The 25,452-nt window shown below is 35.0% G+C and overlaps 3 protein-coding genes across 5 annotated transcripts; 1 reads left to right on the forward strand and 2 right to left on the reverse strand.

Annotated features, from left to right (window-relative positions):
• The first annotated feature begins 562 nt into the window (after positions 1-562).
• LOC133860584 (transcription factor MYB118-like) lies at positions 563-6,534 on the forward strand. The gene is made up of 3 exons (XM_062296162.1): positions 563-1,152; positions 1,353-1,479; positions 5,962-6,534. The coding sequence occupies exons 1-3, from the start codon at positions 563-565 to the stop codon at positions 6,532-6,534; spliced, it is 1,290 nt and encodes a 429-aa protein (XP_062152146.1).
• Positions 6,535-11,859: 5,325 nt separating this feature from the next.
• On the reverse strand, positions 11,860-16,931 carry LOC133861146 (phosphoenolpyruvate/phosphate translocator 2, chloroplastic-like). Of its 2 annotated transcripts, none has more exons than XM_062296863.1 (9): positions 16,243-16,931; positions 15,781-15,802; positions 15,356-15,501; positions 13,869-13,954; positions 13,655-13,739; positions 13,454-13,573; positions 13,253-13,330; positions 12,242-12,371; positions 11,860-12,140 (listed from the first exon to the last, which is right to left on the reverse strand). In XM_062296863.1, the coding sequence occupies exons 1-9, from the start codon at positions 16,594-16,596 to the stop codon at positions 12,064-12,066; spliced, it is 1,098 nt and encodes a 365-aa protein (XP_062152847.1). In that variant the 5' UTR covers positions 16,597-16,931; the 3' UTR covers positions 11,860-12,063. The 2 variants fall into 2 exon arrangements, with proteins under 2 accessions (XP_062152847.1, XP_062152846.1); XM_062296862.1 differs by having other exon boundaries at positions 15,356-15,508; positions 15,781-15,903.
• A 1,018-nt stretch (positions 16,932-17,949) lies between these two features.
• LOC133860941 (uncharacterized) lies at positions 17,950-23,559 on the reverse strand. Of its 2 annotated transcripts, none has more exons than XM_062296621.1 (4): positions 23,383-23,559; positions 19,257-19,714; positions 18,511-18,755; positions 17,950-18,330 (listed from the first exon to the last, which is right to left on the reverse strand). In XM_062296621.1, the coding sequence occupies exons 2-4, from the start codon at positions 19,703-19,705 to the stop codon at positions 18,116-18,118; spliced, it is 909 nt and encodes a 302-aa protein (XP_062152605.1). In that variant the 5' UTR covers positions 19,706-19,714; positions 23,383-23,559; the 3' UTR covers positions 17,950-18,115. The 2 variants fall into 2 exon arrangements, with proteins under 2 accessions (XP_062152605.1, XP_062152604.1); XM_062296620.1 differs by having other exon boundaries at positions 19,257-19,749; positions 23,383-23,557.
• Positions 23,560-25,452: the final 1,893 nt, after the last annotated feature.

Consider the following 25,452-nt stretch of genomic DNA (forward strand, 5'->3'; position numbering starts at 1 on the left):
GGTCTTTTTGCATGTAATTCGAGCAATATTTAATTGTAGGAAATTCCAATCCTATGAATCGCTCTCGTTGTTGGCACCAAATTATAGACTGCTTATTGAACGAAAACAAACGGTTGGATTGTCCCTAGAACCGTGATCTTAGCTTCTTGGGCGGCTCTGATCTAAGCAAAAATATACACACGGGAAGCATGCCGTTTTGGGATTATGCCTTGAAACGTTGGCAAGAGCTAGCAGGCTAGCAGCACATGTCTTCCATGTGTTGTTCATCTGTCCGAGAATTTTCCTAAACTACAATACCTTATAACGACCTAATCATTATACTCTTTTTCTTTTACCCCCCTTGAAAATACTAAGAGTGGGAGCTCAACAGTCACAATCAACAAGCAACCTTAACCGTAGGATCACAGGAATGACCAACGGTTTTTGAATCAAGTGGGTCCACAGCCCTGCCCTTTTCACACTAATAAAGCCCACAGGCCACAGGCCACAGGCCACAGACCTCCCCCCAACTACACATTAAACCACCCTTCCTTTCTTGAGCTTCTTCTCTAGCACTAGCTGCATGGAGTTTGATAACAACTTAAGAGAGGATTTTCCTTTTCTTTCCTGCTTTTTCTCTGATAATCTCTCGAAACCAGAGTTAACAACAAATGGGTTCTCCTTAGAAGCGTCTTCCTCTAAGGAATTGGTTCATGATTTTCAGCATTTTGATGGGTTTAATAATCTGAATCCTGATCATCACCATGTTGATCACTTCAACGTTGAGGGGTACTCTTCCTCGGACCCCCTTTATGGGATTCAAGCCCCATGGGTTTCTGAAGGGTTTCTGAAGGATTTCAATGCTTATGCGTCTACTCTTTTTGCAACGGATGGGAACAATGGAAACATGCATGGCTTTGAGAGTTCTCAAAATAATTTGGTTCAGCCTATGGCCGGCCAAAGTCAGATATATCTGCCGCTGAATGTTAAAGAACTTGGATCAGCAAATGTTAGGTTGGCAGATGACGTCTCAATCTCATGCATAACCTTGGACAACGGATATCACAGGAGAGCTTATCAGAAGAAGAGGAAGAGAGTGCACATAAGAAAGGCAAGCAAAGTTCAAAAGAAACACAACATAATCAAAGGCCAGTGGACTCCTCAAGAAGACAGGTACATATAGAATTACATATCATACTACTTTGTTTTGGTTAATTTTCTTTATTTTTTGTTATAAAAATATATATATATATATATATATATATATATATATATATATATATATATATATTTTCTCAATTAGGGTTTCGTGTATTGGTATTGTTATTGATCGATGCATGAATAATTTTGGTTATTTCACTCTCTATTTGAAGGCAGCTGGTGCAGTTGGTAGACCAGCTTGGAGTTAAGAAATGGTCTCAAATCGCTAAGATGCTGAATGGAAGAGTGGGAAAGCAGTGTAGGGAGAGATGGCACAATCACTTGCGGCCAGACATTAGGGTTTTTCCCCTTTCTTCTTCCCCTATATTATCTTCCACATCTAATACATATACATACATACATACATACTTACAAAAGCACAACTGTTTTATTCATTTGCAAATTACACACATATATACATCCATATACATGTTATGCATTTTTACTATTTATTTATTAAAAAGTGGGTAGTTGTATTTTTTTGACGCGTTACCGAATGTAGGGACATTTTTACTTTGCAATTTTGCTGTTATTGCTTTTTTATTGGCATATATACTTTCTAAAGTATTTGGGATCCGTTAATAAAATAGCTGAATATCTCCGGTTAGTAAATTACACACACACATATATATATACATCAATATGCATGTTATACATTTTTAGTTATTCATTTATTAAAAAATAGGTTGTTGTATTTACTTTTTTGACGCGTGTTACCGAATATATGGAGATTATTACTATGCAATTTTGTCGTTATTGTTTCTTTTATTGGTATGCTTTCTAAAGCATTTGGGATCTGGCTAGACTGGCTTAGTACATCCGGTTAATAAATAACTGGACATCTCTAGTTAGTAAATTCAACGGTCAAGATTCGCGAAAACAATAATAATTCAAAAAAAAAAAAGGGAGAAGAAGTTTTAGACAAATAAAGGAAAAGGAAAGAAAAAAAAATGGAGGGCATGGCAAAGGCACAGCCAATGGCAAAGCATCTAGTTTGGTTACTAGCTAGAACAAGCAACTCACATGGCCAAAGTGCTCCACACCATCACTGACCCAACCCACCTCCTCCAAATCTACACCTCCCTCCACCATCCTCTCCAAAACCAATTAAGTTTCCTCCTCCGCCTCCCACCGCCGAAAACTCCCTCTCCTCTCCTCGCTTTGAGATGTGATCGATATGCACACATTACTCATCTTCTCCTCAACACTCTCAACTATGCCCTTCGAATTCTCTTTAGCTTCTTCCACCGCATCATCACCATTTATGATGTGCATAGGCTTGGTGTCGTTGGCGTCGCCAGCGATGGCATTGTTGTTATCAATTTTTTACTCATTAATTAAAAAATTGACAACTATATATATTTACTCTTTTAAGAGCACTAGTAGCAGTTACCCTATATTGGTTCCCTTCCCTATATTTAGGGAAAATTTCATGAAAAATATCAAAAAATCTCCCACAGCAGATGCCCTATATTTAGATGAGGGAGTTGGGAATGAATAGTGATTCTCTATGTATACATGTCCACTATTCATTCCCTATGTATTATTTTAATATAAAAGAAGTATAATTAATTGATATAGGGAAGAGAGAAAAAGTAGGAAAGAGAGAAAAATAATAAAATAAGAGTAAAAAAATAATATTTAATTGATATAGGGAAAAGTAAGGGAATCTATTGTGGAGTATTTTTTTATAGGGAAGTAAAAAGTAGTTTTGTTCCCTAAATATAGGGAAAATGGTTAGGAATCTGCTGCTAGTGCTCTAACATGTGTTATCAAATGTATGGAGATTATTACATTGCATTTTTGTCGTCATTATTTCCTAGTCGGCACGATATATAAAGTATATATATATGAACACTTGCCCCATCCATTTATGCATGTTACACATTTTTATTTTCTCATTAATTAAGAAACAATTGGTAATTATATTTACTTTTTTTACACATATTATCAAATATATAGAGGCTACTAAAGTATGTGAGCTCGATCTATCTTATCCAATTATACACATATATACATATATTCTTTCTTTCTATTTTCGATGAATAAAATCTTTCATTGAACAACTCTTAGTTTACACTCCAGAAAGAAAACAAACTGGAACACAGTCTCTAAACAGAGAAAACAAAACAGAGGCCAGAAATACAAGCCTAAGAAAACAAACGAAAACACCCCTCAAGAACAAGAGGAATAAGACACCCACTCAAAGCCACAAGACTTACAACAGAGCATCCCGAAGAAGCACAAACAGAACACCACCAACCTGTCACAGTGTCAACAAAAGCAGAGAACAACAAAAAACCAGACACTATCTACAACCTCAAACCGAACCAATAGAGGAGTGTAGATTCCAACGAAAGACTAAGCTATTGTTGAGATGCTTGAATTGCCCATTAGCCACCAGCCTAAAACGAACTTCTCATCTAATACAATCCATAATAGCTTCTTCTATTTTGGGTGAAGAGTTATGCAGAAGAGCATTCCTCTATTTCCAAAGATTATACACAGTAGAACCCAAACAAAGCCTCCCCAAATTTGCTCTAATACCTTTGCCCTTTAAATCCTCCAATCCCTAATCTTCAATAGCATCCCAATCCAAAAGAGCATTTGAAATGAAACACTCGGCCATGATATTAGACTAGATTCGACTACTGAAGCTACACCTAAAGAAAATGTGTTCTCAGTTCTCTTGGGCACCACGACAGAATAAACACAAAGTGCTTCCTGTGTAACCTCATCCACACGTTCTTTCCTTAGTGATCAATGCATTCCGGAAGACAAGCCATAGAAAAACGGAATGCTTAGGGATAGAGGATGGAAACCAGACCAATTTCCACCATCCTACAGCCGGGCACACCTCTCTTAACTTGTTCCAAGCATCAGCACATGTATACATATATTCGTGTTACACATTTTTAGTTATTCATAAATTAAGAAATTGTTGATGATTATATTTACTTTTTTATACGTGTTACCGAAAGTGTGGAGATTATTAAGTTTCATTTTTGTCTTTATCGTTTCTTGTTGATGCACTTTCTAAAATATATGAATACTTGGCCTACCTACTTAATAGGGAAAGAATAATTAGGAATTTAACTCTCCAAGCAGGGCCGTATTGCATTAATTTTTTTTAACGGGGCCATCATAAGAAAGTTTTAAAAAAGGCCCTAAATATATTTTTGTTAAAAAAAAATTTACAATTTTTTATGGGACATATATACACACACATGTTATACATTTTAAGTCATGCATTGATCAAGAAATTAATCGGTAATTATATATGCATCTTTTTTTCTTTCTAATCCATGCGTCTTATTGAATATATGTATATTAATTATTACATTGCATTTTTGTTGATATATATTGTCTTTGTCAATATGTTTTTTTTTTTTTTAGGGTTGTCAATATGTTTTCTAAAGTATATATACAAATACTTGCCCTATCCATCGTTTTTTTTTTTTTTTTTTTTTTTTTAATAAGATCGTTTTTTAAGCAGTTGATTGACAATGAGAGAACATGCATGCATGCATTGTACCGATCGAGTGCCAAATTGGACTAGTTTTTTTGAACCAGCCCTCATCAGCAAGATAATATTGTTGGTGTTGCACGTAAATTGTTCCCCTATACATCCTATTCGTACCTTGTATATATAATCTTGCCTTTTATATGATGAAATGGTGATTTTATTTTAATAAAGGTTCAATCTCTTAATTATTTTCAAGTTCTGATTTTTAGTTTCAAGTAATACCCTAGGTCAAATATGTGGTACCATGAGATAATTAAGTTTCCATTTTAGATGATGAAATTCCAATTTTATTTGAATAAAGGTTCATTATTATTTTTTTATTTCATCTGATATATCCTATTTGCAGTATATTGCTAAAGGTTTTCTTGACATGGCATGCATACATATATATTGTGAAATCACGAAACTAGCATTTGATAATTAATGGACGTGGTTTTGCACATAAAAATCTAATTTCTTACTCTAATAAGATGGATTGAGGAAATAAATACGATGAAAAATATAATATTCTTACAGATAATGTTCATTTTCTCTTTAGAGCTTCACCTAGATCCTATTTAGGCCATTTCACCTAGAACTTCACATAAAATTCATGATGTCATATTATTTGGATAAATGTTTGGCTTATTTTCTTTTTAATAATATTAATTAAGTATGAGTTCAACGCAACAAGAAGATGATTGAACTAAATTACTAACATCTTAAATATTATTTAATATTTTTTGGCTAGTCTTAATCAGTTAATTAGCATTTACCTTCTTAGGGTTTTGTCCTAATTTCTACAGTTGATCTTAAAAAGCAATGGGTTTAACAATGTACAAAATGCCACATTATTTAAATTTATTAAAAGACGTATTAATATTGACATCATGTACACCGTTAAGTGCACAAATTTTAAATTTTAAATTCAATTTCAAATAAAATGGAGAAGACCATTCTCTAAAACGAGTTCCGTTACTCATACTTGTATGCTTTCTTTCAACCAACAACACAAGAAGCATCATATCAAAATGATTCAATGTTTTGAAGTATATATACTTATCATATATGCTCAAAAATTGCACGTGCATGCATGTTACACAGTTCCGAATTGCCAAACCCTAAAGATGACGAACTATATATGTATATTCAATACACACAAAACTTTAAGGTTAAAAATAGGTCCTATATATATAGCTTTGCTTATGAAATCAAACAGTTTGAAGTTGCAGATTTCATTGTCATCCTTCTTACATAATTATTTTTTGTGTTTGCAGAAAGATACATGGAGCGAGGAGGAAGATAAGGTACTAATTCAAGCCCACAAAGAAATAGGAAATAAATGGGCAGAAATTGCAAGGAGGTTGCCAGGAAGGACTGAGAACACTATAAAAAATCATTGGAATGCAACAAAAAGAAGGCAACATTCAAAGAAGAAATGCAAGGACGTCTCAAATCCGCAGGCGGGCTCCCTCTTGCAAACCTACATAAAGAGCCTGAGTACTTCAGCTTCACCCACAATCGACAACAATATTACTCTCTCAAAAATATCAAACACACAATTACAAATGTTCAATATGATCACCAATAATCCTCAAATTCAGATCGAGGGCTCAGATGTCACCTCCACAGACTGGACACTCCGGCCACCACCTTACGATCGTAACAAGGCTCTAGGTTTGTCGAATTTGGACAAAAATATGCTTCCTGAAAACAATGTCTTTGGGTCCATGATTCAGGAGATGCCCAATATGGAGTTCGAGATGCCTTTGGAGATGGATAGTCTTATGCAGAGTGAGTTGAAGAAGGAGATGGATTTGCTGGAGATGATATGTCTGGGAAACCTTTGAGCTCTGTGGAATTTTTGGTGGGCTTCTCAAAACGGTATGGCCAGAATATGAAGATGTATTTAGAGCAGTTAGACTTGTGTGTGAGTTCGATCATATCCCAAAAAGGAAAAAATATTTGCATTTAGAGCCGTTAGCTAGACTTGTATCCCTAACTTATGTCATGTGTGGAAGTTTGGACTAGTTACCATGGTATATGTTATATCTGTCTCTTTTGGGTTTTTATAAGTATAGTTGTTTTACTTCTTGGATGGATAGAGATGTATGGATGATGCACGGTTCATGCATATATATATACATGCATGTGCAACAAATGCACATTTGGACTACTTCTCTCTATAGACTTTTTGCAACACCATATTTTATTTATAAATTCCATGGTAAAAGAAAATATACATATCTTACCAATATAGAATTTGTAACTTGCTATTCTCTTGCCTAAGAGGCAAAGATTTACCTCCGCAAAAAAGATAATTCATTCAAATCGATATGAGATGAAAACTTTATTTTATTTCTATTGATTTGTGTGAAAAGAGATTTGTGATCCTTAAATTTCAAATATTTAACATTGAATATCTGTAATTACTCTTAAAAACATTTGTTTAATTAGTCCATATAATCGATATGGTGTAGAATCTAGGGAAAATATTAACTAAAAATAAAATAAAAAATTGAAGAAAATAGAATAAGTGTATATGTACTCCAAATAGAACTAGAGACGTAGTATACTAGTATGGAATGATAGGTCAAGACTTTGAAGTCAAGATGAAAAGTGGATAAGGCAAAGAGCAAAAGAACCACGAATAAGGGGAATGAGGGAATGTATGCGAGAAATGAAGTTTTGATCCCTTGTAGCCTCCTTTCCCAATTTCAATTAGGAACAAAAAAAAAAAGAAGTTTTTTTTTAAGAAAATGATTTTCAAAGGAAAATAAGTTGAAAAGGAAATAATGGTGTGTGGAAGGATTTGTTAAAGAGGATATTGATTCTAAATCCACTGATAAGAGTGACTTAAACTCTTATCCTACTGATTGCTAATTGAAGAAACTTCCATCCTTTTGTATTCATTGCTAATTGAGGAAACTCTTACCGTATTGTATTTGATGAGAGAAAACTCTTATCATACTGAAATTCATTGATAAGAGGGAGTTAAACTCTTATCCTACTGTTTCCATTAATATCTACAAGTGATTTACTTTGGTTATGTTTTGATAATTGTTGTTTTTGTTGTGCAAAAAGTCGCGAATTTCTCACACAAACACTCAAGCGGAACAAACGTGATATATTGTTTTTTTTAAAAAAAAAAGAAGACAAAAAACAACAGGATTTACGTGGTTTGGCAATTTGCCTACGTCCATAATGCAATAGTAGAGAGAGATTTCACTATATCAAAAGGAGTACACAAAAAGAATGTTAAACACTCAAAAACCCTAATCTCAAATACACCCAATTTCACTCTCACAAATCTATCTTAGTTCCTGAAACAAACTCCATTTTATAGGAGAATAATAGCATGAAAGATACATTGAGAAATTTATTGCAGATGTTGGAAGACTAAACGTCATTCGATGAATCGGTGCCTTGAATGAATAATAAATTCAAGACTAGCAGACAAGCTTTAAAGAGAGCAATCAAATATTGAGCATACCAAAAAACTTTTCGTTAACTAATATGAACTTTCCATTAATCAATGAACTTTTCCGTTAACCAATATGAACTTCCCATTAACCAATGTGAACTGTTCGTTAACCAATATGAGTCATTCACTTTTCAACAATTCTCCACCTTGACGAATATTCTCCACCTTATTGTTGCACTCCAATATGCTTCAAATTTCCTCTTTTGGTAGTTGAACCAACTCTCAAGTTTCATTCTTATAAAGAGACTTCATCTCTTCACCCACAGCTTCCTTCCATCTAGCATTTTTTGAGTTGCCAATTGCTTCTCTGTATGTTAAAGGAATATCATCGTCGGTAATTGGTAGTGCACAGGCCACTGTATCAGTAAACCGAGCAAGCTTCCGTATTTCTCTTCTTGGTCTACTAACTGCAATAGAATCTGGTTGTTGTAGAGACCTTTGGGTTGAGGTCTCTATCTCAATTTCATTTGAACTTTCTTCTTCAATCATAATTGGAAAATTTATCTGTTCAAGTTGCACAGATACTCTTGGAACCTCAAGCTCCACCTGCTACGTAGTCTTCTCTGTAGAATGATCAGATTCCTCAATTTGAGAATTATGCTCCTTGCACTGATTAACTATTTCATCTTCATTGAAAGCTACATCTCTACTGAGAATAACTTTCTTCAACTCAGGACACCAAAGTCTGTAGCCCTTTACACGTGAGCTAAATCCCAAGAATACAACTTTCTCGGCTCGCAGATCTAACTTGCTGTTTCTGACATGAAAAAATGATGGGCAACCAAAAATATGCAATTTATCATAATCATTAGCCGATTTACCTGACCATACTTCAATATGAGTTCTTCCATCAATCGCAGCAGCTGACAACTTGTTTATGAGATGATACGTATAATTCACAGCCTCAGCCCAAAAACTCTTGCCCAATCAAGCATTGGACAACATTCATCGTACTTTCTCCAAAATAGTACGGTTTATGCGCTCTGCCACTCTATTCTGTTGCAGAGTCCTGCTAACCATGAAGTGTCTAATAATCCCATCATCCTGGCATATCTTCAAAAATGGATCTGATGTGTACTCACCGCCATTATCTAACCTGAGTTTCTTAATTTTTCTCCCAATGATAGAACCTTCGTAGGTCCCCAAACATCTGTGTGAATGTAATCAAGAGTCCCTTTCGTTTTGTGAACTGTTGTGCCAAACTTAACTCTTGTCTGCTTGCCAAGAATGCAGTGTTCACAAAATCCAAATTTGCTTGTCGTGTAACCATCCAACAAACCTTGCTTTGCTAGCCCTTGCAAAGCCTTCTCACCTGCATGGCCTAATTTCATATGCCACAATTTATTATTATCAGGGATTACCTTATTAGAGTTGTCAGAAATTGTGGCAGCTGCTCCTACAATAGTGATCCCTTGCAGATGATACAAATTATTCCGTCAAGTAGCTTTCATCACCACCAGTGCGCCAGAAATCACTTTCATGGTTCCATTCTCCATAGTGATCTTGTAACCTTTCTCTTCAAGAGTACCCACAGAAATTAGATTTTTCTTCATGTCCGGTACGTACCGAATTAACTTCTTCCAAAACTCTAGCCGATCCATCATGTAACTTCAAACGAATTTTTCCTACCCATTTCGTCTTACAAGCAACATAATTTACTATAAGAACTACTCCACCATTAATCAAATCCAAACTAGAAAACCACTCCTTGTTTGGACAAATGTGAAAGGTACATGCAGAGTCTATAATCCATTTATTTGAATTACAAACAAAAGATGTTCCAGCCAAAGCAATATCTGAATTTGAATCCTCAGTTTTCGTACTCACCACATTAGCTTTATGCTCATTGCCCTTAGTTTGCAACTTAGGACAATCCTTCTTTCAATGGCCTTTCTGGTAACAAAACGCACATTCACCCTTCGTCAGAATTTTTCTGTTTGACGAAGTACCTCTTTTCCTTGAAGCAGAGTGGTGTTTACCTGAGGGCCTCTTACTTTCAGATTCGCCGCTTACTGTTAATGCTCTTGATGTTCCGTTGTGGGCTTGCTTATCCTTCCTTCGATACTCATCATTTGTCAAAGCATTAGATACATCATCAAATCTAAGCGTATCTTTACCATACATTAAAGTAGTAGCAAGATGTTCATATGTATCCGGAAGCGAATTAATTAACACCACATCTTTATCTTCATCAGCAATTGCAACTTCTAAATTTTGCAAATCAGCAAGTATTTTATTCAGATTATTCAAATGCTCTGGCATAGAAGTACCTTCAACATACCTGAAGCTGAAAAGCTTTCTCTTCAAAAATAGCTTATTTTCATATATGTCTTCCAGCTTGTTCCACAATTCCCTTGCCATAGTCTCATTCATAATAAAATACTTCTGATCCTTTGCAAGACAGAGCCTGATTGTTCCACAAGCTTGACGAATAAGCTTTCTCCAATCTGCCTCTGACATCTCCTCTGGCTTATCTTCCATAGTCACATCAAGTTCTTGTTGAGCCAAAACATCCATAACTTCGCACTGCCACATGCCGAAGTTATTTTTTTCATCAAATTTTTCCACATCGAATTTAGCATTCGAGACAACTGATCTCACCACAGGTGCAGAACCAATAGATTTTGAAGTTGATCCATCAGCCATCGTAGTATTTCAATTTTTTTTTTTAATAAACAATAAAATCAGCCCAAAAAAAAAAAATTGCCTAGGCCGAAACCCAAAGCTCTGATACCAATTTGTTGTGCAAAAAGCCGCGAATTTCTCACACAAACACTCAAATGGAACAAACGTGATATAGTATAGTGTTTAAAAAAAAAAAAAAAAAAAAAGAAGAAGAAGAAGAAGAAGAAGAAGAAGAAGAAGAAGAAGATAACAGGATTTACGTGGTTCGGCAATTTCCCTACGTCCACAATGCAACAGCAGAGAGAGATTTCACTATATCAAAAGGAGTACACAAAAGAGTGTTAAACGCTCACAAACCCTAATCTCAAATACACCCAATTTTACTCTCACAAATTTATCTTAGTTCCTGAAACAAACTCCATTTTACAGGAGAATAATAGCATGAAAGATACATTGAGAAACTTATTGTAGACATTGGGAGATTAAACGTCATTCGATGAATTGGTGCCTTGAATGAATAACAAATTCAAGACTTGCAGATAAGCTTTAAAGAGAGCAATCAAATATTGGGCATACTAAAAAACTTTTCGTTAACCAATATGAACTTTCCATTAAGTAATGAACTTTTCATTAACCAATATGAATTTTCTATTAACCAATGTGAACTTTTCATTAACCAATATGAGTCATTCAATTTTCAACAGTTTTACATTAATATATGATATTAATGTTTTACTGCTTTATATTATGATCGGGGTATGGAGTTATATATATTTGAACATAGCTTGGTCTACATCACCTTCCTTCCTCATGGCTTTCCAAAGTTCTTTTAAAATTTAACAATGAGGAAGATCTTGATTTATTTCGTAAGTTAGTAACGTAGTCTTGAAATATTAAATTAAATGATTAGATTCACCCATTTTTATTAATATAAGTTTTTTGTATAAGCGATGATTTAATATAGTATCAAAACAGAAGTTTTGAATTGAAAAACGATCCCACAATTTAATCTTATTTTGAATTAAATATTTCACATGTGATTGAGAGTTACATTTGAGCCCACATGTAAAATACAATGTTAGAGTATCAAATTAAATTATTAAATTCGGAAAGTTTAAGTTTTGACTGGTGTTTTAATAGGTATCTTTTTTCTTTTTTAAGGAACACTAATTGATGAAGACTGTCAGAGAAATATGGCGCAACATGTACAAAAAAAAAAAAAACCACAGATTGGAATTTTCTTTTTGATTTTTTATTTACAGTATAAACATCAAGCAGCCTTCGGCTTTGGCTTAATCCGCTTTGCTCTTGAGTACAAGAAGACTCCAGCAAGAGCCACAGCAGTTCCTGCATGCAGTGAAAGCAAGTCGATCGAGATGCATGTAAAAATATTATCTGTGAACTATCATATATCAATATATTTGCTTGCAATTAAGGAATTTAATTACCAAGGGAGTTAATAGGCGACACAGGGGTTTGGAAGACGATAACTGAGGAGACTATGACCACCACACGCTTCACGCAATTTCCAACTGCGTGGGTGACAGGTGATACCATCCCTAATATCATATAGGATACCTGCCACACGTACAAAACACTATAGAGTTAGCCATTAGCCTGAGGTGATGGATACTACAAAATACGGTACCGTTCCGGTTGGAACTGGATCTGTTGGGATTGAGATACATGTCCCATAACAAGACACAAGAGACATGTGGCCTAATCCGAACGGATCTCCTTTTATCTGGAACTAAATTCAAGCTAAATCCCCAAATATGGGCTCAAAGTCAATATTTATACCTCTCCATATAGTTTGAAACAATAATTTCATATGGTGCCAAAGAACATATACCCAGATAAAGTTTTTAGACAGAAATGTTTTTTTCTTTTCTTTGTTTTTGGTTGTTATATATTGGAGCTTATTTAAACCACACATATTCCATAGCTACAACAGAATCTTGGCAAGAGAAGGCTGGGTACCTAAGTATATATATATATATATATGAGCTCTGGAAGTCCATCTGTGAAATCGAACCATTTACAAGGCTGTGCTCAAATCTCAATGGACGACTACTTACTAGCATGAGAAATTCTTTGCCTCTCCCAATACTTTCAATGTTTTTTCTACTGTCAAATTACTGGAATAGAGAAAGGTTTTAGAGCAGCCTAAATAGTCAACCAGAGTGATTCAAGTTCTTAACAGTTTTTTTTTTTTTTGAGTAATTCTCCATCTCTAGAATGGTAATTGATTATTTTTGTAGGGTTTGTAAGCGCTTTAGCATTTGAACCTTTTATCACAAACATACAGAGCAACAACAAAATGCATTCTATCATTGCAGGTTATGATTAACACAACACAAAACCAAAAAATCAAGCAGAATCAGTGCTAAAAAGAGTTATATATGCACATTTATGGTATGCAGTATACTAGAGCAAATAGAAACAATCAAAGGCCTCACCTGCTGGTAACTATGGAAGCAGAACCCAGCCAGAACTGATCTCACACATAGTTCTCTAACATTTAAACCTTGACTTGCCTAGAACAAAAAAGAAAAGAGAACTGCTTGATGCAGGGTTTTTTCTTCTTTTTACTTTATTGATTAACTATTGTAATGATACGTGGAAGTAATCTCTCAGTACTATTCAAATACGCTACTTACAGCAGATTGAAGGTATGAAGGAGTAAACTTAACACCTTCCAAGAAAATAGCCGCAGGAACCAACAGGATAAAAGAAATAATGGTTATTACTGAGAAGAGATTGACATTGTCCAAAGCTTCCTGTTATCAATAAAATGCTGGTTATGGCCATCTTTGTAGAATATTGTTAGATAATATATGACTTGTATCTGGGTTGTGTACCTCTTTCTTAGCCATGAGCTTTTTGCTGAATACATTACGCGATTGGTTTGTAAGATTGGAAGCCATTGCACTACAAAAACCAGTCCTGTTTCAAATGTAATTGCCTTTTATATTAGCAGAATCTATCAATGGTTCTGTGTGAAGAAATCTCCATGCAAAATAAAAATGGGTTTTGCATACTCCTTAATGAGACAACTGTAGTTTACTCTCTTACCAATTGAAAGAGGTCTCAGTGAAAGATGCCAATCCCACTCCACCTACAATTGGTACAAGGGAGGAAACTACCCAGAGAGAGGGCCTCTGTTTGCACAGGATGGTCAAAACTCAAGTCACATAACCTAATATGTAGATTAAATGGAGAGTGGTACATGATGTGAACATGTACTAGTCAAGCACCTTCATAGACTGCCTGCACTAGTATAGATCTTCATGGTCACAAGAATAAGGAATTTAACAAAGCACATCTTCAGAAGTAGAATAAAGAGTGCCTTTGCCATCACTCATCATCAAATGCTAAAATATATATCTTTGAATTTCAGATTATCAATTCATATAAAGGAGCTGTAAAAGCAAAAGCGAATCACCACCAATGCAGCTTAGATTATTTAAGAGAAACATGCATAAGAATAGATTTTGTTCATAGCATTTGGCCTAAACTTCCCTTATTCCTTATCTTCGTTTAATGGCAATGTGTTTTGCATCCTTGTTGTGTTAGGAGTCACTTCAAAGCATCGATATACAAATCAAGTTCCCAAAGGAATCACTCAGACAACTTGTAATGACATAATGGAATAGCATTTTCCTATTTATGACTAGGAGGTATGTAACGACCCAAGAAAAAACGCTACCCACATCTGCGCTATTACCCAAAAGGACTAGTCAATTTAGAGTTTCCCTAGAATTCCTTATAAAGCTCAGTTCACTTAATAATTAGGCAATGTGAGACTTAGCACTCATGACTATCTTTATAAATTATCCACTCTATGTGGGCTACTCATCTTCCTAATATGAGACCGGAGTGTTACAAACATCCCCTCTTAAGCTCCTGACGTCCTCATCAGGGCCACGTCATGCAACGCTCCAGTACCACATGGCCTGGCGTTACTAAGTGGCTCTGATACCATATGTAACGACTCAGGAAAAAGCGTTAACCACATCTGCAATATCACTCTAAAAGGACTAGTTAATTTGAAGTTTCTCTAAAATTTCTTATAAAGCTTAATTTCACCTAATAACTAGGTAATGTGAGACTTAACACTCATGACTATCTATATAAACCACCCATTTTATATGGGCTACTCAGCTTCCCAATATGAGACCGTGGTGTTACAAGGTAAGTCCTAATTCTTCATTTCTTCCTGCCAGAAAACTTATGCTAAAAAGAGAAGAAAACCAATTAAGTACATAGGTCTTAATTCTTCCTTAATCTTCTGCAACTCTAAATCTATAATAACTGTCATTCTTTTGTTATTACTTTTGGGACTTTGAAACATTTTCCATTGTTTTCTTTTTTATTAAGTAATTCAATCTCATGAAGAAGTGGAGAGGGACGCAATCCAAGTACCCAGAAAATATACAAGAGAAACACCAATTAAAAAAAAAAAGAATAAGAACAAGTATAAAGAAATTCTAAGAAATTAGAGAAACGAGACCCAATTTCTTCAAATGCAAAGACCCCAAAAATAGGGTAGAATCGCTTACCTCACCAAGAAACAAGGCGGATAGTACAACCGTGAAAAAGGGTTCCATAGATTTGATTGTGTGAGTAAACGAAACGGCAACTTTCCCAATACTAATGTTGGTCAAGAGGTTCCCCATTGTGTGCACCACAGCCAGTGGTAAAATTACTGCAAGCTGAAAAGTGAATATATTTCATTGAAAATAAAAAACCACAATCAAACAGAAGCGATCCGGATTTTTTGCAATTTTGCCGCTCAGATTGCAACAAATGTAAGAGAACTCCTATAAAACCCACCTGTCCAAATAGGAGGCGGTTTGTCCGAAGCCTGTTTGAGCAAGTGGGTCTTATTAGGACATTAATTAGCAATTCAAGCAGTAAAATTGCTGAAAATCTCTATACGAAGTGAATATGCAACTCTATCCGTTTAATCAAAAGAAGAAGGTACCTGCGAAGAAGTAATCTTTGGCCTGGTAACAAAATTAGATGCCCACATCAAAATAATCATAAAAGTCCCAAAGCCAAATTGAAATGCTGTAACCGTCGCAGGAAATGGATAGACTTTTAGAACCTATATATAAACGACCCGTAGCATTTAAATTCTAGCAGTCTTGAGATTAACCAAATATATTAGAGTCTTATAGCAACATTACAGAATTATATCTGCATTACAAAATGTTTGCCCCTCTATATGATCATGTTAGAAAAACGATTAAATAATTATTTTTTATTTTTTATTAATACTTTATCAGAAATAATTCAGTATTCTAATTAATAGTTCCTACTGCATCCATGAAAAGCAAGCATGTCTAAGTTCAAGTTCCAGTGTATGAAAAAGAGGAAGAAAAAAAAAAAAATAAATAAAAAAAGGCCGAGCTGACACATGGAGATAAAGATATAGATTATGAACCTGTTTGTTGTAGATGTTGAAGTAGATATTCAAAATATACCAAATCCCAAACATGGGGCCGAGCTGCAAAGTCTTAATCACGCCGCTCGGTTTCACGGTATTGTCAGCATTCTCAGGCGCCGAAGTAGCCCTGACCTTGAACTTGTTGTTTCTTTGGCTCGAAATAGAAAAGGAACCGCATACTCGGGTGTCAAAGCGTGACGAAGAAAATGCATGCAGAAAACTTTGCGGTGGGAGTCCATGAATGAAGTTGAGGCCAAGTGGTGTTGAAAGCTGAGTGAATTTAGATTTTTGGGTTCGGTATAGAGGTTTCAGAAATGGGGTTGAGAACAGAACTAAGGCTGTGTTCTGCATTTTTGTGGAGTTGAAGAAGCCAGAGTTGGAGACAGAAACAGAGGTCCTGACTCTTAACGTTGCATGGGACAAAGTTTTAAATTCAGATCCAGTCTGTATCGATTCCCGTTGGGAATCAAAAATAGTTTCAGATTATGGCTAGCAATTCGGATAATAAACATGAAAGAATCCCAAAAAATATCAACATTTTTAAACAGTTAAAGTAGGTTGTCCGAGATCTGTTCGGACATGCGGGTCTTATGTGAGCTTTTTCACATTTACTACTAGAATTGCTAGCAATTTAGATAGCAAAATAGCAAAAATTTCTATCCATAAAAGATACCTGTATCATAACAATTTGGCGTACCATGCTAAAACAAATTTATCTAACTCTCTTTATCATATATATACATCATTTTTTAAGAAAATGATCAAGAGTTTCCTTTTGAGGATAACAATTTTTCTTCAATTTAGTTTATTAAATTGACATTTATTTTTAAAACATGATATGTTTAAAAATAGACAAATATTAGATTGGGGTTTGAAAATTTTTTTCAACTTAAGTTGAAGAAAAAAATTGTCTTTCCTATAATGAAACTAGAAATTAAAGTTAAAAACATGATTTAAAAAAACTTCAAGTTTATAAAGTAAGAATAGTCGGTCTACGGGTTTGGATGCTAGCGTTGGGTGGTGGTTAGCTTGTGGTGGAATGAACGGAGGGCATGAAGTTTAGATCTCATGTGTACTAGATTTGCTGAGACGAGACGAAGATGTGGCACACGCTGCTTCAACTTGGGACCCAGATGTTGCTCAGCCGACATGTAAGACTTCAACAAATAATTATCACGGCAGTCATAATTAAATTTAATTATTTAGTGATAAACATAATATTTGTGGCACATACTATCGCATTAGTTTGTTAAAAAAAAAAAAAAAAATGTAATAAAAGCTATAATACCCACAACACTAATGAGATTAATGGGCAAGTTCAAAGTTTGAAATTTAGGAAATTCATCAACAAAAAGAACAATTGCCATGGATCACCAGTTGCTCTGCACAAATTAAGTTCTAGTGTTCTACATCCACTTCTGATTATCCTCTAATCAAGAACAGCTTTTTAACCCTTTGGGTGAGCCTGAAACGGGAAAGCAGTTTTTGCTTTTGGAGTTGAGAGCTCCCTATTGAATTTAGCAATGCTACGACCTTTGAAAAAGAAATGTAAGGCAATTGTGATCATCCTTATAATTAGTGCATATTAAACGCCGTGAATTGGCTTGACAGCTGCCGAAAAAACACTCTCATTTGCGACTATGAGCACTTACATGGTGGCCACTAGATGTCATGAATTAATCACATTTGTTTCCGGACACCATATAAAAGATATTGAAACAATCAAATTCAAGGCAACCACGGACCACTCATCAAATAATCAATCAAGAATCTCAAAACTCTAGAATGACAAAAAGAATTCCTGGACTGAACCTACGAACCAGTTACAAGAATAAAAACTCTTACTATCCTACAAAATTGAAGAGTGGCCTCATAATGGGAGGCATTTGAGTCTTGCAAATGTCAAATAGCCAGTGTGACCTTTTGCCTCACTGCATGGCCTAGCCATGACTGTCGGAGAGCTTGAATTGTCCTGCACATTGCTTCCTTTGCTTGAACGCTGCCGCTTCTTACCTGGAAGAGACCCAAGGTTGCCTTCATCTCGAACTTCATAAGTACGAAGAAGTACCTCAAATGTCCTTAGATCTAACACACAAGCCGAAAATACAAATACAAGTATCCATCAGTGACTAAATTGGCCATTAATTGCTCAATTTAAGGTAGAGCAAAATGAGAATACTACCTAAAATAAGCAAGACATGTCTAACAACACATTCCTGATTCTGAAAACAAAGAGACCAAGTAAATAGTTGCATGAAAGCATACCAGTAAAGTTGGATCTAAGAGAATCACAGGTTCGTTGTACTTGCTCAATACATGGGGAGAAGGAGCACAAAACTCCATCTGGTTTCAACATTTTCCCAGCTGAAGGAACGGCCAGCCAAGGTTGGGGTAGGTCAAGGAAGACAGAATCTGCTAACCCAGAAAATTCATCTGGAAAACCTTCACCCTGAATATCTCTAACTCCCACAGTGACTAAGCTGCTTATTCCTGTCTTCTCAAAATCCTCCCTATAAAGGTAAAAGATCAAATCCAAATTTCTGTATATCTTCTCAATATTTAGTAACAACATGAAAATTGAGCTCAATTAGAGGTTAAACCTCAAGTTACAAGCAACTAGCTCACAAAATAACGCTTCCTAGCACCACTACAACAGAATTCCAGATACCTTTAAAAAAAAACCCCTTTTTGTATATCATTGAGATCTATTAAGCTTGTTTCTTGAAGTACTAAGAACTTAAGATTCCCTCTCAACATGATAGACGCCAAATGTTAAATCATGTCAAATAGATTAGGTAAGTACTTCAGATATTCAACTAGCTATTAAGCTCTGATCAAAAGTAGCTAGTAACTTATTTTTCAACTCTTGTTCGAACTAGTTTCTACTTTCAAGAGAAAAAAAAAAAAATCACAAATCTAATGTTATACAAAATAGGTTACATTATAAACGAATAATATAATCACTATTATCAGCAGTCCACAAGGTTCGAATGGAAATATCCATTTCTTACCTGGCTGAGGCAGCCCTTTCTTCATGAAAATCAAATGTGTAGACATGTCCTGTAGGAGCAACAGCCCTTGCAAGAGACGTAGTTAAAGATCCACTTCCAGTCCCAGATTCCAGAACCAAACAACCAGGAACTATTTCCAAGTACATGATCACAAAGCTAATATCAGCAATATAGAGAATCTGAGTCCTATGACTTAGAACCAGAGTCCACAATTCAGGAGTAGGAGCTAACAAGTAAATAAAACCACCCTTGTTGCTAAAAACCTTGGATCCAAAAGGCTTTCCAATCCAGTCTGAATGTTTGAATACACCAAACCGGTTCTGAAGTACTGATTCCTGACTTACTTTAACAGCTTTCATGATGTCATGCCTCTCATAGACAATAACCAAATCTCCATCAGAAATGTGACGACTAAAAGATATCTTTTTTGTCGGATCAATAGGCAACATCCTCAAAATCTGGAATTTGTAATACAGAATAAATTAGCAACTACCTGTGAAAATGAAAATTCCATAAAGGGTTAGTGAAATGGCTACTAATATGTATAAGAATCTAGAGATATTTAATCTTATGGACCTGAAAAATTTCCTGAATAATATTTATACATTGCTCAATGCTCATCAATATTTATACATGAACACCCAAGATCCCAAAGATAATTAGCATCAAATGAACTTCCGTAAATTAAAAGCTCACAAAGAATTACTAAATCCCTACTAAAAGTGATAAAATTCTGACATGATTAATTAACATTAACTAAGGTTACATTTGGTACGTGGAATGGCTAATCCATTACGAAAATGAATAGTTTTTATTAAAAATAGAAGAATGTGAAATGAAATAGCCATGGAATAGCCATTCTCATGGCCCATGAGGGAATGACTATTCTACGTGTTAAATTCTTATCACATACTCAAACACCAAGGTTATTCTATTCCACCTTCTTCCATTCTCTCTCTCTTTTTTTTTTTTTTGATAAGTGAATTATCATTAAAATCGCAAAGCGCAACCCAGGAATAAAGTAAGTACACAAGAGAAACGCCAAATTAGGAGAAGAAAAAAGTACAAAGAAATCATTAAAGTTAATCACTATGAGAGCTAAGTACACAGCTGTCTAAGTAAAATGAGAACAAAAGAAGAAGGTCTTGAGCTCCTCTAAAAGCTATTCATTTTATCTAATGGAATAGTCATTTCATGTACCAAACATAAGCTAAGTGATAAGCCATACAATTCTCCAAAAGGCACAACCCAATCAGATGCGGGTAATCAATAGGAAAAAGTTAAGTGGAGAGTGCTTTTATAAATTAAGTGGAGCATCTAGAAAGAAAGGAATCGGCGCATGCTTGAAGACTGCGAGTCTAATGTGCTTAGTTTAAAATTTGTCTTTTCAAGATCTCTTTTGGATCATGCTGTAATCTATGTTTTTAATTTCGCCTCTTCGAATCTTTTAGATCTAGTTAACTTTTTGAATCTTTGACACCCTTGGGATTATTGTATCCCTTGTATACTCTTTGCGTACGAGGCTTTACCTTTTTTCTCAATAAATTATTATTCATAAAAAAATAAAAAATAAAAAAGACTTTAATTATCAAAATTGCAAACTCGCCGTATCCTTCAAAGGTAAAAACTCAAGAATTTTGGGACAATAACCACCCCCAACCAAAAAAGAAAAGAAAAAGAAAAGAGAACAAATCAACTCAAAGTCATTTTAAACCCCTCTTTTTACTCTAATTTGGGTGCTTCTCTAACCAGAATATCCAATATCAGCCCAGACAATAGCATTCAAATTAATCCTTATAGTTCCAACTTTTCTAATAACATCAAATAACACTAAACCCATGATGGAAAAGTGATGCTACTCGTTGGCAAACTGGTTTTCGTTTTTGTTTTTTAGAACAAAAACAAAAAATCGTTTTCTGTTGTTTTTTCGTTAAAAAGTGTTTGGCAAACTGTTTTCGAAAACAGTTTTTGAAAACAGAAAACAGTACCCAAGGCATTTGGACAATTGTTTTCAAAATAGTTTTCACTTAAGAAGAAAATAGAAAACTGTTTGGCGTTTCTATATATTTTTTGTTTTTTCCATTTATTGGGTGATTTCCAAATAGAATTTTGTCAAATTTATATGTCATTAGACTTGATAGCCTGAATAAGAATCATAAATTGTGATTATTGAGGTGTTCAAAGCAAAACTCTTTCACACTCTTTTTGTTAAAAACTATTCATGATGTATGCTCTATTCGGGTGGCCAATAAGAGGTCATTTTTAGTAATCAAACTTGTCACTTTCCTGCATGAAGAATATGGATAAACTATTATAAGTGAGTGGAGATAGTAAAGAATTAAGAATTATATAGCCAGGAGAGTCAAGAGCCTAAGTGTGAACTGCAATTAAAAGAGTCTACAACTAGAAAACACAATTTGACAGATTACTGCAAATGAAAATTGCCCCTCATTGGCTATGAAATTTAGTAACAATTCTTGAAGTCTATTTGCCATCATAGACAAGAAATCCAGGTGGTGCCAAAAATAATTGGTAGAGAAATCTAAGGCAGTGCTTGCTGCTGATGACCAAATTAAGTTTAAAGAGCCCAATATTATAATTGAATGCAAATTACACTTGGATTAGGCACGTGACAAGATCAGTTAAAATTTTCACCACATCTTCTCAGAGAAAGTGAGAGGGGTTACAAACCAGTTTAGATCCTCAATGAAAATTTAAAAAATGACAGGTGCATATCTATAGCTTCACAGCCAACCCATTGGCATGTGTTGTATTATTTAGTCCTATCACAGTCAGCCAACTGACATGAGTTTTGGAATGTAGATATACAGTCTTCGACACAGCAATCCCATGTTCCTTCTTCTTTATAGTCATTGAGCCACTTAGCAAAAAATTGATGAAAAGATTTCCAGAGTGTTAGCAATGAATAAGGTTAATTCTAATTATACACGCGATACTGCCACATATCCATAATTGGCATAGTAGAATTGTATTTGCTCACTGGTTTGCACTAAAAAAGATTACGCACAGCATAGTTTTCCTCCGGTAAGCTATTTAAAAAAGAGTGGCAGCTTTGTAACAATCATTGTGGCTTCTGCCAGTGGCCACCTATTGGTAATCTAAGTTTATGTTATCGCTTTGAAGTCTATGTTGTTACAATACACCTCCCAAATTAATCAAAATGCTCCACAGAAACCCACACAATTCCTTGAAACCTAACCAGTTAGAGAGAGAGAGAGAGAGAGAGTCAGGCGAAACACATAACAAAAACATCACATTAATGACAGATTCATATCAATAAACATATTTTACAAAAAAGAAAAAACACCGCATAATAAACAGAGTCCAAGTGAACAAACACAAAACAACTACAAAACTCCTACCAAATCCAAGTGGGTTTTAACAAAGCTTAAATGAAAGCAAAACAAACTCAAATCAATTTTACAGCAACTACACTATTCTGCAGCAGCAAACTGTGAATCTAAACAGCAGCAAACCCAAATAATTTAGACAAACAAACCCACAAAAATCACCATACAGACCACTAAAATGGGTAAATTTTCCCTTGGAGTTACTGTGCACTTCAAATCAAAATGCGTTTCCGTTGTTTTCCGCATAGTTTCGTTAATGTAGATGAGAATTGTTTTCGGAAACAGGTATTTATTGTTCTCATATTTCGTGTTTCTTGAGTTTTTGTTTTCACCTGGTTTCTGTTTCAAAACAAGTAGCCAAACGTGATGCTACAGTGTTGAAATCGATTTTGTTGATTTGGAAACAGGTTTCCTGTTTCCAAAACAGGTTGCCAAACAGGCTCTAAATTCCCAGCAACCCCAGCCAAACCTCAAAATTCTAGCCATTCATCACCAAATATTAACCATACCTAAACCCAGTAGTGATCTATAAAGTGTTCAGAGAGCAATAAACACAGAACATTCACGGCCTCTCTCACAAGCCCAAGAAGCTGCGTCGTGCAGAGCTCGGGGAGCACTCATAAGTGAGCAGTGAGCTCAGGCTCCGTGGGTTCTCAAAGCACTGAGACGGTGTGACCGTGTGAGAGAGACAATGGAAAAGCGGGAATCAGAGAGAATTTACGAACACATTAACAAAGTCACAGAGAGAGACTTACAGAGAGTTGGAATCACACGAGGAAACTCCCAAACCGCCTGAAACTCCTTGGAAGCAAAGCTTGCATTTAGGGCGGACTCGGATTGAGAATTTTGGGCTTGAAACTTTTCGGCTTTTTCGGTTTAATTTAGTTAGTAATGGTTAACCCGTGGATGTCCATTTATTACCCGTCTGATTTTAGCCCTGGTAGATTATGGACGTATATTTTATTTTAGGGGAACATATGAAATCACCTCAAAAAGGAAAAATATGAAATCAGTCCTTTATGATTTTGAATTTTATATTAGAGTTAAATACTTTTTAAGTAAATACGATTTACCACATTATAAAATATTAAAGTTGAACCGCCGAAGAAGCATGAGCCCTTGCATTGCCACCCTAAGTTAGTCATACTAAGAGAGGATAGGAGCCAAGAATCGCAAGTCACTAAATGACTAAATTAAATGTCATCGTGTGTAGATCAACCATTAAACTCGAGCCACAACAGTTTTCTTCGGTGGTCAATTTGCATACAACTATGTTTGGTAGCTTGTGTGTTGGTGATAAATTTGAACATAATGGCATTCGATGTCTCGCAATTCATTGTCGTTCTCTCTCAGTGTGACATGCTTAGGGTGGAAGTGTAGGAGCTCGTGATTTTTCGTTGTCGGCCTCTCTCATCATGACATACTTAGGGTATGTCTCTCAACTATCAAGTAAAAGATAGGAGATTAGAAAGAGAGATAGAGATTATGATGTTTTTATCTTACGTGTACCATTTTAATTACGTGGTGCATTTGTGTCTATCTGATATTAACTTTCATCACGCTGGCGGTGATGTGTAATGCAGATATGGAATATCACACACGTGACACATTGACATCTGTCTACATGACATTAGCTTCCATTAAAAATACCAATGGAATGGCCTGATTTGTAATGGTGAAAATCACAGGTATCTGTAATATAAAATTCAAATTGCAGAGGTTGAGTCTATAATAGAGCAAACCTTAAATTCCTTTATTTTATAAAATTAAATTTTAATAATGCTACAAATTTATTTCTCATCGGATCATAACTTTTTATTTATTTTGTGGCCTCCACTCATCGATCAATATTCAATGACTTAAACACAATGTATATATATAGTACTAAGACATTTTTATCTAGCCTATAAGTCATCTCTCTATGACTCTACCATAAAGCCACAACTCATTCAATCTCATATTCGACAAGATGCGTTCAATCTCATCCTCAACACGGCAAATACAAATCTAGGTAGAACTCACCCTTAATAAACTAGCTTACAAGAGAAGATGCTTTATATAGATACGGTTGAGATTTGCACTTAAGTGATAGAAATACTTAAAATGGTACCTGCGATTCTTCAATCATTTTGGGAGGAAATGAATTCAATTCGAGTGAGTCAACTAGAAAACTTACGGGACAGAGTTTTCATCTAAAATGAAAGGAATTTCCTCACATTCATTCTATAAAATTACAAGAGGTCAAATCATGCATGCAACAAAGAAAGACATTGTCTTTTTTTCATAAGTAAATCAAGTCTTTTTGAGATGTGTCCTTTAAACCATTAAAAAAATATATGAAAAGTTCATGCTATTAAAATTGTAAGAAAAAGAAATTATGTCAATCACTACGTTAGTAAAATAAAATTCAAAGCAACATCTCTCAATCATAGCCCAATTATAACGGCTAAAGGACTAAGCAATTCATAAGAGAACCATCTTTGAAAGCCTGGGAAAGCACTGGTCCTCACAAACTAGGTGAACCAGGTAGGCATCAAAGCAAATCCAAATTGTACAATCTATACTGTTCGTTAGAGAGGATCAAGTAATTCCCAGCCCTCAATGCAAAATATAAATTTACCAACAGACTTTTACAGACATCCCAATCCAGGGTTCAACACATTACTATTCTCTTTTTAAGAGTACAAATAGCATCCGCTGTTTCACACTGTGAATAGGATCCGGAGATGAATCATTTTATGATCAAAATTTTATTTTGTTGCATTTAACAGCTTATATAATGTCACGCCATTTAAAATTTTTAAATGATATATTAACATATTCAC

Source organism: Alnus glutinosa, chromosome 2 (genome assembly GCF_958979055.1).
Source record: "Alnus glutinosa chromosome 2, dhAlnGlut1.1, whole genome shotgun sequence".
NCBI classification, from domain to species: domain Eukaryota; kingdom Viridiplantae; phylum Streptophyta; class Magnoliopsida; order Fagales; family Betulaceae; genus Alnus; species Alnus glutinosa.

Coding starts and splice junctions, on each gene's coding strand:
- LOC133860584 (XM_062296162.1), top strand. CDS start 563: ATGGAGTTTGATAACAACTTAAGAGAGGATTTTCCTTTTCTTTCCTGC. Junction 1,153..1,352: donor TGGACTCCTCAAGAAGACAG/GTACATATAGAA, acceptor CTCTATTTGAAG/GCAGCTGGTGCAGTTGGTAG. Junction 1,480..5,961: donor ACTTGCGGCCAGACATTAGG/GTTTTTCCCCTT, acceptor TTGTGTTTGCAG/AAAGATACATGGAGCGAGGA.
- LOC133861146 (XM_062296862.1), bottom strand. CDS start 16,596: ATGCAGAACACAGCCTTAGTTCTGTTCTCAACCCCATTTCTGAAACCT. Junction 13,331..13,453: donor CTTCATACCTTCAATCTGCT/GTAAGTAGCGTA, acceptor TTTTTGTTCTAG/GCAAGTCAAGGTTTAAATGT. Junction 12,141..12,241: donor GTCGCCTATTAACTCCCTTG/GTAATTAAATTC, acceptor CACTGCATGCAG/GAACTGCTGTGGCTCTTGCT.
- LOC133860941 (XM_062296621.1), bottom strand. CDS start 19,705: ATGTTGCCTATTGATCCGACAAAAAAGATATCTTTTAGTCGTCACATT. Junction 18,756..19,256: donor GAAAGGGCTGCCTCAGCCAG/GTAAGAAATGGA, acceptor TTACCTTTATAG/GGAGGATTTTGAGAAGACAG. Junction 18,331..18,510: donor TCTTAGATCCAACTTTACTG/GTATGCTTTCAT, acceptor CTTGTGTGTTAG/ATCTAAGGACATTTGAGGTA.